At 42.5% G+C, this 14,901-nt stretch overlaps 1 protein-coding gene across 12 annotated transcripts in view; it reads left to right on the top strand.

Moving 5' to 3' along the window:
• The first annotated feature begins 8,059 nt into the window (after positions 1–8,059).
• CDC42BPA (CDC42 binding protein kinase alpha) overlaps positions 8,060–14,901 on the top strand; it is a 181,586-nt gene continuing 174,744 nt past the window's right edge. For 11 of the 12 annotated variants that reach the window (XM_085054659.1, XM_085054648.1, XM_085054653.1 and 8 more), the window contains exons 1-2: positions 8,060–8,488; positions 9,230–9,454. In XM_085054659.1, coding sequence (XP_084910785.1) covers positions 9,259–9,454 — 196 coding nt within the window. In that variant the 5' untranslated portion in view covers positions 8,060–8,488; positions 9,230–9,258. The other variant, XM_085054649.1, reaches the window with a different exon arrangement.

The raw sequence follows: 14,901 nt of genomic DNA on the forward strand, positions 1-14,901 counted from the left end.
TCTGCACCCTGGGTCTGTCAGTGTCCCTGACCAGAGGGAGGATGAGGTTCAGTGACCATGGCCCAGCTCATTTCCTCCTCCTATAGGAGACAGCAGTGAGATTAGTGACTGTAGGATTGCTGCTAGAGCTGTGCTAGCCATAGCTGGAAGCTAATTATACATCCACTAGCCACTTCCCTCATTACTCAGTCTCTGAAAAAAATCTTCACTTTGTTGGAAAAGCCAAAAGAACAGCTGGTAACTGCCGATGTCTTTTTTTAAGAACACACAATTATGGCTATCACTTTCCATTGTAAAAATACACATCTTTGTAATATCTTCAAAAACCTTTCCTCATTGCTAATTTCCATTGGAAAATTGGAAACCAAATTTTCTCCAAAATGAAATCCTGTGCTTCAGGAGGAAGCCAAGAAAGTGATGGCAGCAAATGCTGGACTCCAGTTGATGAATGTAGCTGGACCTTGCCTCCTCCTGATGAACCACGCATAAAAATTGTTGGTGTTCTGAGCAAACAGGGGAAGAAAAAGTTTTGAGATATACCTGTATTATGATTAATGTTTCTATGACATTACTTGACTGAAGTTTTAGAAACATTCAATTTCATTTGATGATTTTAATTCACCTACAGTGTGCTTTGGCATAGTTTCGGAAGTTAAGGGGAGGCACCAACATCTCCTGGTTAAGGCTGAAGCTAGCTTCTGTTATAGCACCTTGTTTCCATCCCTTCATCATAACTTTGGCGTGGAAAACTGCATGAGTCTGAAGCTTGCCAGGTCTATTTCAGTCACTTTTGCAAAAACCGAGGAAAATCAGCCAAATTACTTTCAAGTTACGAGTTGCTAAAACTTACTCTGATTGGAAATATTTACTTTTAATTAGTACTTTTAGTCCTTGCCTTCAGGTTGATTGATTGAGTCAAATTAATCCATAGCAACCTTTCTGCCTTAAGAAAAAATCACTGTCACATAAACTTGTCCCCTGAATGACAGTGGCTGTAGAGTAATGTCCTCCTCCTGATCTAACTGGGAGAGGTTATTGCCTATGACACAACCTGTAGTGCTTGTCTTTGCCCCCATGCTGGAGAATGCCCCTCCTTTTGATGTCTAGGGAGGTCTAAGCAAGCCCCAACTTATTTCAGCCGAGGTGAGCTGGTTTACTTGAAACAGTGCCAAGCTGATCCATTGCTAACCTCGCCCTCCTGCACAGATGCTGGCCAGGAGCACTTCTGCCAGCAGATCTGCTCTCACCTCTCTCAGGGAGGCTCCATTCACTGAGGCAGCACTATCAACAAAATGAAGCTGTACTACTGGCCAGCACCTCCTCCCACAAGTACAATTATTCCCAGTGCTATCCACACGCAAGGATCTGAGCCAGTGGTATGTTCACACTTTTTGATTAAACTAGTACAAATATTTGTCTTTCTCTACCTCAAAAACCACTTGTAATCACACTTCTAACCTTTCCATATAATTAAATCTCTTAATTTGTGCAGTGACAGTTCACCAAGAAAAATAGTTGACATTGTGCAAAGATATCAACCACTCTTATTTTTCATAAAACTGAACCCAAACAGTTTTGTTTGTTTCAGAAGGAATTATGAGTTCACTCATGTTCTTGCTGAGATCAAGGAGGCTTTTTTTGGCATAGGTTTGAGTGGGACCATTACTGAACACTACATAACATTTTTGAATTGTTAGATTAGATATTAGGAAGAAATTCTTCACCATGAGAGCGATGAGGCTGTGGTACAAGTTGTCCAGAGCTGTGGATGCCTTATCCTGGGAAGTGTTCAAGGTCAGACTAGATGAGCTTTGAGCAATGTGGTGGAAAGCACTCCTGCTCATGGCAGGGAGGTTGGAACTGGATGATCTTTCAGGTACTTTCCATCCCAACTATTCTATGGTTCCATGATTTCAAGATTTTCTTCTCTTTGGGAGGTGATCTGAAGTTACCTGCTGAGTGGCAAGAGATCTTTACTTACAAGAAATGTTTTAGACAAGCGTCTCAAATTTTACAGAATACTTCGTTTTCTCTATTAGTTTTTACTGCAGAAGGAATCAATCTACAAAATGTAGTACTGGCAAATAATAAAAGTGCTGGTTTCTAGTCATTGTTACCTGCACCACTGCCATCACCTACTTAAAATGTGATGACTGATTGCAAATTTAATCCATGAAGAGAGAGGTGGGGCTTGCTGCCTCTCCATCCAAATAAATTTAGCAAACAAACTCCAAATGCCAACTGTTGAGAAGCCACAACATTGTGGTTTCAATCCTCAGACCATGATGAAAGTGTCTCTTTACATTTAGTGTCCTGTCTCTGCTAAAACAGACTTCTGCCTGAATTGCGTCTGTCATCATTGCCTGTATCTATTTTCCCAATGAAATATGTATTTTAGACTTTGATGCTATTTTTCCAATTCTTAAGTTCAAAATAACATAAAATAGAGGCACTGCTGTTTTCAATACTAAAATTCAAAATTAAAATTCAAATAAAACCAAAATAGTACTTTAAAACAACAACTGAATTGGTCACACCTCTAATCTGAAAACTCCACAACCCTGAAGAAATCAAGATCTGTGTGTGATCTCTTGATCAGTGTGTGATCTCTTGAACTTTCTTTGAAGTGAGCTGGGGATTCTGAGCCCTTCTTTGAGGTAAAGTTAATCCAGCCCTATCCACCCGGGGTTCACATTCCAAATTAGGCTTCTTTCTGGGCTTGTTTTCATCTAAGTACAGAATTTGCTGGGTTTCACAAATAAGTATTTTTCCCCCCTCTCTCTTCACAAGCTTCCCTCCCTCTTTCTTGCCAAACTCCCTGCCTTTGACTTCCCCTTTCTAAATCACTCTTCCTTCCCATATGACTTCCAAATTAGTCATTGTGTTCCCTCCCTCCCTCTCTCATCTATCCCATTTTTCCTCCCTTCATCCTGTTTCCTCACCCAATTAAAGATCTCTTAGTCATGAGTTTCCTCATTCCTCATCCCTTCCATCAATGTTACTTACATGACAATAGCAGCTCATGGCAATTTTTTTTTAAAATCACTTTCACAGTGAGATCCTCACTGAATTAATCTCTAAGTATACCTTTTTAATTAAAAAAGTCCATAATACAGCACTGAGTGTTCACTAGAAGAGGTACTCATTCTAGAGCAACAGCCATGGAAAGCCTTGATTATGATCACTAGAAACTATGAACCACTGCAAAGAGAGTAAGTTTAGAAGCAGCTCGTGCTGAGTTATTGCTGTTGTAAGTTGAGCAACACTAGTTTTGTATAGGCATCAGTGAAAAAAAGTAAATGTATCCACTTCCCTTTTGAATCAATGGATTATCTGGCTGTGCTTTGTGTGGCAGTGGCAGAAATTTGCATCCACACAGTTTCACAAATCAATATATGGTCTTCCTCAGAACTGTGCAATTTAAGAAGCCATTTGACCTGACAAAGAGTTCTACCACATTAAATATATTCATGCAAGGGAGAGAATTATCTTGAGGAGAGTTCAACTTTTGAAGGTGGCATAACACAGGTAACAGATTCTGGACAGTGGAAGAAAACATCAGCATAGATACAGAAATCCACAGGAAAGAACTGAAGGAACTGAAGTCTTGAAAAGTTGTAGACATTACAGACTACAAAAACAAGAGAGAAAATAAAATAACAGTCTTAGATTTATGTTACTGAAGAAAGGAAAACAAAAAAGAATCTCAGACTGCTACACTGACATTAATTAAAGTTTACAGCATTGCTAAGAGCTTTGGCAGACTTGGTCCCACTTTCACAGGAGGAAAACAACACATTGAGAGATGAAACAGCATTGTCAGAGTGCAAACACAGGGTCCTCTTTGGAGGTCAGAATGAGACGTGACTTTGGTCAGTTCCTAGTCTGCATCATAAAAGCAGGATTCAAATTATAGCAATTTCACACAGTTACAAATGTAATTCCATTACTTCCTCACCTCTTCTTTAATCACAAGGGCTATCTTGTTTCTGCTCAGACCACAGCACCCCTTCAGCAGGGTCAATCCTGCTTAATTCTTCACAGAAAATTGTACGCTGGTGGTGGCCACATTCTCATTAGTTTGAAATGAAGACTAAAACCAGGGGGATGAGGCCAATACAGAACCAGTGTAGTGAGATCAGCATGATGCAATTTCTCTCTGAAGTAAAATTATTCAGTTCAGCCACTCACAGAAAATCATTAGGACTATAAGTAAGACTCCAAAGACCAATAAAAGAAGCGTAAGGGAAGAGAAAGATAATTCCATATTTACAATGCCTATATATACATACACATTCATGATCATTGTTTTGGGATTAGGCAAATATTAAGCATCAGTTTTGCCAGGTACCATTTAGTGCTGTAGTTGGACTTGTCTGTAGACCTCACAGGAGATATAGGTCTTGGCAAGGCAGTTAGAGAGGAAAAGAGTAGTAGATTTACAAGTCCTTAAAAACATTAAAGCATGTTACTTAATGCATTATTACAGGTACTGAGACTAATTAAGCTCTGCAATAGCCATCAGTTTCAGTGAAGAGATTTCTCTGTTCACGAGGATTAAGTTTGCCCCAGCAGCAAGATTTATGTGAAACTTCAGTGGAACAGATTATAGAACAAGCGTTTCTCAATTCACCCATGCTGGTCTTCAGTGTCCTCCTGGAGTGCAACCACTGTGTGCTCCATCTGCAGCTACCTGAAATCTCTTCCAATAACCTAAGTTATTACTATAGTTCAGGCAACAGCTGCAGGACCCCTTTTCAAATGGTACCACCCCATGTCTATACACACATCCTCCAAATAGGATGCCATCATAGTTTTTTGCAGAGAGTACTACAAAATTTTCCTCAGAAGATGAACCACTGTATCAGTCCAAACAACATGTGTCTACACAGTGAAGTTTTAGAGAACAGAAAAGCCTGGATGCAACATTTTGGCAATAAATGACACCCTCGAGTACTTGTCCCTAAGCATGTACTAGATCTACCCCTCACAAGCATTATTCACCTGCTGGGAAGCATGTGGGGGCTCACTCAACTTTAGAAATGGTTTGCACACCAAAACCAGATATCCACAATACTTCACCAAAACCAACAAACCTCTGTCCCTGGAGGAAAAATGCTGTTTACTCTATTACACCATCAATAACTATTGAAACCCTCAACCTATGTAAGATATTAACTACATTGTTTCAACCATATCCTCCTCCTTCCACATTATTCTCTCTACCGCTATCAGCTTGCTTAATTTATTGTAAGATATAAATTCCTTATTATCATTAGTTATGTTTTAGATACTGTAAACATTTGTAAAGCTAAGCAATAAGATGAAAATAGTATTGTGATATTATTAAAACAAGAACAGGGTGAAACAAACACATGATAATTGTGAAAGATACGGGGGTATGTTTGCACAACTTGGGTGTATTTTTAGGACGTGGTGTCTCAGTGACAGAATGTACAAGAGAAAAGGAATTTCTGAGCGTTACACTGAATTATTTTGTTGGTTTTCTAAATATGCTGGACTAAACTCTTTCTTATAAGGCAGAGAAAATATTTTTCCATCCCACGGGTGTACTGTGAGAACTACTCATGTGGTACATAGACAATTCCCAGCAAATAAAAATGCCACCAGTCATTGCTGGCGTTACCTGCTCCTCACAGCTTCTGTGGCACGACAGCTGACTACAGCCCAGTGGGTGTATCACCAGTTGTTGTGGGGATGCCTATATATTTCTGGACAGACTATAAAATGAGAACAAATAATTCCTGGCTTTTGTGTTCAACTGCAGCTTTCATGGTTTTACTCGTAGCCTCACTTGAGCTGAAAAGAACTGGCTTGATGTGCAATTTCTGCAAAATGATGCTGGGAGAAATAAGGGCTCAGTTTTAAAACCAGAAATATAGGGAAAGTGACTGCCTTTGCTGCGTATCTTTCTTTGTTTGCAAACACTTGGTCTGCAACTAAAACAAGGAAAGACTTTATAATTGGCTGAGGAAAACACAGTAACCTAAGTAAATAAGTGAAATATCCACACCCATCATATCTCTGGCATTGGTTCTTCATTTCCCTTCCCTACCAAGGAGTGCCAAAGTCCAAGGAGCTAACATCCCTTTAACTCTTAGTCTTCTCTGTTTTCCCTCTGCAACCCTACTAACGGTTAATCTGTGTTGAGGATGAACTTGGATGACGTGTCTCCAACCCCTATAGGAAGTGCTATCTGATCTGGGCCACCTACCCCTGCAATAGCAATTTATTTTTATTGCTGTCATCAGGCATCCCCCACCCCCAGCTTCAATCCCAATTTCCACAAGTTCAGCGGAGAGCCAGCAGGAAATGCCTTACTCTGCCTGTAAAACTGCCTGTGTGCCACAGCTTTGGAGCAGGCTCCTACCACAGAGGCACTACTGTGACTGCAGTAGACAAGGACCAGCAGCACCCCAGATCCTGGCACAGGGCTCTCATCACACCAAGGGTGTACCCCAGCATGGGAAGTAAACCCTTTTTCTCTTCCCATCCTCTCAGTTCAATTCTACTGACGACCCAAGCTCACAAGCTCACTTACAGTTATAGTAGATTCCAACATTTCTCGGAGGGTTTTTGTCTAAGAAGCTTTTAAAATTAAATTCTCTGCACATTTGTTCATTCTCTAAGAGTCTGCTCTGCCATTCTGCGTGCACAGGGTGGGAGTCACTGTCCTCTCTAGCCTTGCACCAATGGCTTTATATACAGCTGAGTGATTCTGAGCAAACTATATGGGACTCCAGTCATTTTGTTTATTACATCTTAAAGGGTATGTAAGACTGTTGATGTTTTACCAAGCTGGTAAAAAGGGCAGTTTAAAAAAAAAAAAAAAGTGTTATAGAGATGCTTGTTATGGCAAAACCCAGTTGACGGTCTTCTGTTATTGCACTGAGGAAGCAGATGTCTGAGCTGTTTCCTTCCCTGGAGGTCCAGAACACACAGGACTTGGTGGGCTTTAGGAGAATGCTGAACTTCACCTATGGCTGGCGACCTCTGGGGGCTGTATGGCCTTCCTCCACCTCCGCCTGACTTCTGAGGAAGGATGGACGGAAGTTACACGTTGACTTAGAGATGACATTCAATCCTCTGGGCAGCCCGAGCACCACAGCGCATCCCTGTCACCTTTGGCCAGGAGAGCTCCCACCATATGTCGGTGGGCAGCTGCCATTTCCCGCCCCACAGGCGGCCTTGCAAAGAGCTCAACGCAAGATCCTCTGGTGTGCTTCTGCAGTTGAGTCTATACTACCTTAAAATCAAACACGCCGATCAACAAGAACATCCTTCAGCTCTTGAAGGACATGGGTTTGAAATGCCCGCGAAACGAGCCCGTTTCCCCGGTGTGTGCTGGGGTGGCACGGTGGGCTCCTCGCTGAGGGGAGACACTTCGCCAGCGGCGACAGAGCCGCCAGGAGCCGATGCATTTTCCGTCACGTTTTCAGCCCCCGAAGCGTGAGGCAGCTGGAGTCTCTGCTCGCACCTGGAGCTCGCCAGATCCCCTCGGAAGAGCAGGCAGGCGCCTCTCCCCCTGCCCGCCCTCCTAACCAGGCCGGGACTTTTAATCAAAGGCCTTATTGCCGGCTGAGCGGAACCGGGCCGGGCAACGGCGGCGGCTGCTGCCCTCAGCAAAGCCCGGAGCGATCCCCGGCCGGACGGGCGGGTCCGCCCGGGATAGCCCAGCCCGGGCGGCCGCAGCCTGCGGGGAGCTGCGCTGCGGCCTCCCCGCTCCCGCCCTCTCTCCCTCCCGTGTCCCTGGGTCCGCCCGTATCCCTGCATTCCCTGCTGCAGCATCCCCTCCTCCCCTCAATCCCATCAGTAGCGGCGGCCCCGGGCTCGGCTCCCCGCGCTGCGGCGGCGCTCGGCGGCGGCTCCCCCCCGCCGCGGCCGCCATGTTGGGCTGCTGCGCGCTCGGCGGCGGCGGCGGCTGCCGCGTGTGACCGCGGGAGGGAAGGAGGGAGGGAGGGAAGGAAGGAGGGAGGGAGGGAGCGGCGGGGGAGAGGAGGGCGCGGAAGCGGAGGGAGGGAGGGAGCGAGCCGGGGAGGGAGGGCGCCGCCGCTACCCCTCCCCGCCGCTCCGCGCACGCACACACACACACCCCGCACACGCACCGCCCGAGGATGCCCTTTGCCCGGGGGGGCGAAGCCGGGACACCATCGCGCCGCCGGGAGTGAAGCCGCCGCCGTCGTCGGGGCCTCCCGGCCCGCAGCGTGCGGTCGGAGCGGGGACGCCGGCGCTTTCCCTCCGCCCCAGGACGCGCACCGGGAGAAGGAGGAGGAGGAGGGCGCCGTCTCCGCAGCAGCAGCAGCCGCCGCCGCAGCCATGGGAAGGATTTGACAGGGCTCGGAGCGCTTTCGCCGGTGTGTCGGGGCGCGCGTCCCGCCCGCCGCCCCTTGGCGCAGCGCAGGAGAAGGGGGCGACGATGAAGACTTTAGTTTTTTTGAATCACTGAAAAGCCTTAAAAGGAGACTCGGTAAGGAGGAGGAGGAGGAAGGGAAAGGCTGCCCGGGGCAGGACGTGGCTGCGCCCTGAGGAGGGGGGCTGCGCCCCACCCCGCGGTGGCCGCGGCGGCGCTGCCGGGGCCGGGAGGCGGCGGGGGGCGGCGGGGCTGCGCGGCCCCTCATCCCTCCCTCCCTCCTTCCCTCGCTCCCCGCCGCTGTGCGCCCTCGTTTCTGCTGCCTTTCGCTTATATAAATACGTAAATACATCTGTTTTTCCCTTCCCATCCGTCCCGGGAAGCGGAACCGGAGGGGCTGTGAGCCCGTGGTGCTGCGGCGGGGCTCCTCGCAGGATCGCGCTGCATGATCTGCATTGGGAATGAAGGAGAAGACCTTCTTAAATATATAAGTGCGTGTGCCTGTGCACGCACGGTGAAATCGGTGTCAGGCAGTCTCGGTTGAATTTGAGTGCAATTATTATTATTAAGGCATCAGGAATGCCCGTGTATATTTTTTCCCCCACTTCTTACTAAGCCTATTAATTTTTTTTTAAAGATATCTATTTTCTTCTCTTAAAAGTCATGCATATACAGATATCCACACTATATGCGTGTGTCTGAAACTCCAAGGGTTTAGTTTCAGGCTGGGAACACCGAGGTGGGCTGGCATTTAAGGACTGCCACAGTTTTGACACTTGTTTAAAATACTGTTGACTTCTTTTTAAACAACAAAACCCTCAAAAGTTTTTTTTTGTTGTTGTTGTTTTCCTGACAAAGTAATAATAATCATTAAAAAAGAAACCCCAATGCAAACTGAAACAACCATGTCTGGAGAAGTGCGTTTGAAGCAGTTGGAGCAGTTTATTTTGGATGGGCCAACACAGACTAATGGGCAATGCTTCAGTGTGGAAACCTTGCTGGATATACTCATCTGCCTTTATGATGAATGTAATAATTCCCCTCTGAGAAGAGAGAAGAACATCCTTGAGTATCTGGAGTGGGGTAAGTTTGAATGTGTTTATTTTGTGTGCATCCGTCCATGTTCCTGTCTGCTTTGGATAATGTCTCTGTTATTTATGTGAGAGAGGGGATTGTTTATAACTCAGTGTTTTACTGGGAAGTGTTATCAGTTTCGCTGTATTTAAATGTGGTGGTGGTGCTAAAAATAAATCCATATTGGTTGTCTTTGAGGTATGCATGTAAAACATACTTTATATTTTTTATTTTTCTTTTTTGACATGGATCAGACTCTTGTACTTGAAGCATATTTGTTTGCCTTCAGGCCCAGCTGTTGAGTTTTGTATCCTAAAGTTGCTGGGAATATGGAACAGTGAGGGATAAATTCTCTGATGCCTGGGAAAACATCAGTGCACAATCATCTGATTTGCTTCTGCAGTTGAGTCTATTCTGCTTTAAAATAAAACGTTGATCAACAAGAAAATCCTTCAGCTCTCTGAAACGATAAGGGTTTGAAACATCAGTGAAAATGGAGATGACATTCACTTATTTAATATAAAATCATTGCTGACTTAAGTAGATTGTTTTTTTCATCAGGAAAATCAAAGTTGAAAAGCAGAATGAAACTCTTTGTGTCCCTGGCACACTTCTCATTTTCTTTATTCATTTTGTGAGAGATAGGGTATTAGTAGATTTTTAAAGGAAAGCAGGTGAATGGTAGTTCTTTTTAAGTTGTCACAGAACTGGTTGACTCTATTTTTTTCTTTTTAATTCTCTTTCTTCCTCCTCCTAAACTCAGATGTAAACCAGAAGATGCAGTCTGACATAAGAACCTTGATGAGAATGGTTACTGTATCTGACCTTCAAACTTCAAAGTCATGCTGCACTTCTGTATTTGCATACAGAACCATTTACCACATTTGCTTTGTAATAAATACATCAGCAAGCCTCCTTTATTAAAAAAAGCATATTTTAGAAACACGTAACAGGCATTTGATTAATTAGGTGGTTGAGCTCTTCAAAATGAAGTTGCTGAGGAAAGACATTGTTTTGATAACTGATCTAACAACTTGAGGCTGATATGTGTGTGTTTTATTTTCCTGCTCCTCTCTGTAGTCATACTGACATCTAAAGGACATCTGACTCAGTAATTAAGTTTCTTGTAGTGTTCATATTGCACTGTTTTTTGTTTTCTTATTATCTGGAGGAACAGGCTATAATTAATGCATTCTAGCTAAGGAGGAAACAGTAATTAAAAGTACTTCTGAAGAATCTTCGCTCTAAAACTGTCACTGGCATACAGAAGACTGGGAAAATATGATGGCTCCAAGGGTATTTTCTATGCAGGAGCTTCGTGTAGTCTGCAGTGAATCTAGCCAGCTGATACCCTCTAAATAATGATGATAATAATAACCAAGTTAACCATATCTAGATGATCAGAGCAACAGTGTGTTTACAACCCATCATATTGGGTGCTGATGTGCTCAGTGGTGTTGTTTGGTGGGTAAATGCATCATTGCAAGGCTCTGACAGTACCTGAAAATTTCTGTAATAAGCTTTCCAGTCTGCTGATGGAAATAATACACTGTTTTGGAAAGGCTGGACTGGAATAAGGTTTCTTGCTGGCCTATTTTTCCTGCTATTTTTCCACGCTGATGCTCCAGCTGTGCCTTAGCAGGGCTTAAGCTACAGAGAAGACCAGTTGCTCCCATTTCCAGGGCTGAGTTGCTGTGGTCCTCTGTCTGCTCCCAGCTCTGCCCTGGGAGCTTTTACCAGGAGGGTTTGTGGGATGACATGGAAGAGCCAGCAGTTGCTGGTACCTGCCAAGTGGATGTGTCTGTGTGAATGATGTCTTTATATCCTGCAAACACTCCCAGGAGCATCTTCTCTGAGAACCAGCCCTCCTAGTGAAACTAGTGGTCTCTGGCATTCCTGGTGGGATCAGAGGGTTGACAAAATTAGGCTCTTACAGAGGTCCTGTACCCTCCAGTGCTGTGGTGCAGTGAAGTTACTGAGGGTACTGTGTGATTTGATATAATTGTGACCTCTCATATCTCTCATATCTCTCTCCCCAGATGGGGAAACAATGCAAGTGGTTGGTTAGAAAAAGGTTATATGTGGTTTTAAAGTCAGAGATGTGCTGAGTAGTGGCAGAAGTTTCAGGCTGGCAGCCAGAAATCATGGACTCTGCCCCCACCTTTCTAAAGGACTCAGTGTTGAAGTGCTCTCAACTCAGTTTTTTTCAGCTTCTCTATTTGAACAGCAGGAAAAATAGCACCAGTTTTACACCAGGGAGTTCTGAAAGCTGTGGCATGTGAAGCGCTCTTGGTTTTGGATGTACTGTATAAAATAGTGTGTATTAATTTATTTTTCCCATCAGTGAAATAAAACTTGGTGCCTGGTACATCTACTGGTGGATATCAGTTGGATGCTGGCATTTTGTGGTTTTCTGCCAAACATCCACAGATTTGCTCAGTTACTATGGAGAGTGCAATCTGGATGTATTGGAGCTGGGCAGGGAATGGTATGAATTGCTATGTTTGTGTGTTTACAAAATGCAGACTACAAATTTACTCTTGAGAATTGTTTGGCATCCTAAGCTTAAACTGCATTTTTTAAAAAGAAAATATTCTTTCTAGATGTAAATAAGATTTGTTTATATAGTCCATTATTTTTAAGAAAAGGCTAATAAACAGCTGTTCAGTGATTAGACTCCTGTTGAGTGGCAAATAATTTTTTCTTGATTTTCAGCAGTGCAGTTTTGAGGTGCTGCTGTTTGGTTTTGTGGGGAGGTTGTACTGGAGTTGCATTTGTGGATGTGTATTTTTGTACAAACTGTTCTAGGTCTGAGAGGTTACCTGCTGTATTTCATGTAAGGCTGAACTACAGTCTGATATTTGGGGGGAAAGGTTTAGGAGGTATTCTACCATGGAAAAGCTAATGTCTTAATGACAGCCATGTGACTGCTGCTATATTTAGGGGAATTAAGAAGCTTCATGTTCTACTACTTAGATCTTTTAGGACTACTTTATGAACTTGTAGTCTAGAACTATTACTTTTTTAGGCAATGAATGTGGGTAAAAGAATTGAGGTCTGAACTAATTGTTCATATTTTGGATTGATAATGCAAGTTTAACTAAGCAAGTGGAGAAAGTAAGGTCTCTACAATGTGAAGCTGAGTTTTAAATTTTTGTAGGATTTCAGTCTTTTTTGGGGCTTGAAATGATATTAGACTGGTTAGAAGTGTCAGGTTAATTATTTTGTGATTCAGAATCTGCTTTGCTTCTAAACTCATTGTTTTGGCTCTAAGGGAAAACATAATTGCATTCCCTCTTTTTATACAGTATTAGTTTTGTGACTTGTGAATAAGGTGATTTGGTTTTGTTGTTTATATTACATAGGTGTGTTACATGCTAAGACAGCCATGGAAACAGCCATTGTATTTGTGTTCTGAGGGTTAAATCAGGGCACGTTTTGAGATAACAGGAAGAAACTGGAACATTTAGATTTGGCTCGTTCTATGTATTTGATGCTAGCTTTCATTTTTATCTCTATTGATAGTTGTATTTGTGATTTAGAAAAGGGCTTGTCTAATTATAGCAACTGGAGCTTAACAGAAAAAGCTGTTGAGAATTCCAGGCACTTTGCTTTTTCTTTTCTACTTGTATGTGAGTAGCCATGCTGACGCAAGAGTGTGAGGGAGGTAATGAAGGCTGATAAGGTGAACTTGAAAGAGAAATATAGTGATAAAAAGAAGCTTTTGGAGATGTTTTTGTTCTGGGAAAACTTCCTTTTTAATGGCTCCAGTTTGAATTTCTTTTAAAAAGAAACTAGAACAGTGTTATTTAGGACGTATTGAAAGAATAGTAGAATAAACCTCAAAATGTATGGAGATGAAAGTGAGGGAAGATGGAGAGCACCAATACCATGGTGAGGTCAGTAACTTGATTAAATCTGTGCTCTTGTTGGAAAAATGTGAACTGTCCTTTAGTAAGATTTTTATTTGGTTGGTTTTGTTTAGTTTGTTGTTGGTTTTGTTTTGACTTTGGGTTTTTGTTTGGTTTTTGGTTTTTTTCCTACCAAAGAAAGCTTTGGAAGATGGATTAAATTGTTCTCATTTTGTCTCTAGTAAGACTGAAATGTGTGGTGTTTATGCACTGCTGATATGGTCACACACTAGACTGTCGTCATTGGTCCAATACTTCTGTTATTCAGATGTGTAACATCTGTTCTGGATGTTGAAAATGGTCCTATCACCATACAACCAATTTTTCAAGACAGAGTTGTGGAGAGGTTGTCTGTCTGTGTTTTCCTTATGGTGATCTCTTTCATGGTTTTTCTTGAAAAAAAAATTGTGTGGCCCTTTTTTTGATCTATGTTTGTTTTTGAATGTTAGTAACAAAAGAAAACAAAATCTTGTCTCTAGTCTTCTGCACCTCTTCTTTGTTATTCATCTCTATATAGGTAGTGAACAATATCGCAGGCATTTTCAGCTATGAGTTGCTTATATTTTGCTTTTAAAACAGACTGTTAAAAAACAATCCTTCATTTAGGTGCTGTTCTAAGCAGACAGTAGAAAAGTCTTAGCACTCAACTTCAAGTTTTGCTGTTTTGGGTTTTTTGCGGACTTTGGTGCTCAGTATTTCCAACCTTAGTACTATCTAACCCATCAGAAATAATACTTTTATTTTTAAAATTACGTTTTAAAAGGTATCAACTCCTTTTTATTCTAGTCATAAAAATGGGAAAACCTCTTGGTCTGACATAAGTAAAACCAGTTATTCAGTTCTTCTTGGGAAAGAATGAGCATCTTGCATGTCAAGGCCACTTAGTGTGCTTAAGCATATGCTTAATTGTAAATGTGAGTTGTTTCATTTCTTGCAGCTGAACCATATGAAATGATGGGGTACCTTCCATCAATGTAGAAGACATTGTGGCATTCTTGACACTTAAATTTCTGACGTTGTTTACAATAACACTTTACTGCTTATTTTATGTAATCTGTTGTTTCTGTTACACAGCTGCAGCCAACAATTAAATGCTTTTTATTGATTAGGGTGAAAGAGGAAGGTTTCTTCAATGCTCTCAAATAAAAACAACCTTCAAATCTCCATGTTTCAGAATATTGTGTAAACATCTTGTATACAGATGCAGTTCCACACCAAATTACTTGAAAAGGAAGGAAACAGTATTTGCAGGAAAATATATGAAAGAACGGTTGTCCATGCAGGCTTTAGTGTTAGGTAGCTCTGTGTTTAAGCTCTGTACCTTTTCAATTATGATTTTTTTTCCCCACATTTATTTCAATTTTGATTATTTTCTTGAACACAGGAAACTAATGACTGTAAGTTTATCAACAGTTCTGATGTGATCAAATGAGCTGTCAGTCTGTCCAGTTAATTCCATTTGTTTTGCATTAGTTTCCAGTAGAGTGAGGCATTTACCCCTTTTAACATGTTTGTTTGTTAACACATTTATATTACACCATTTTT

The sequence above is a fragment of the Lichenostomus cassidix genome, chromosome 3 (assembly GCF_008360975.1).
Source record: "Lichenostomus cassidix isolate B80296 chromosome 3, HeHo_3.0, whole genome shotgun sequence".
Taxonomy (NCBI): Eukaryota; Metazoa; Chordata; class Aves; order Passeriformes; family Meliphagidae; genus Lichenostomus; species Lichenostomus cassidix.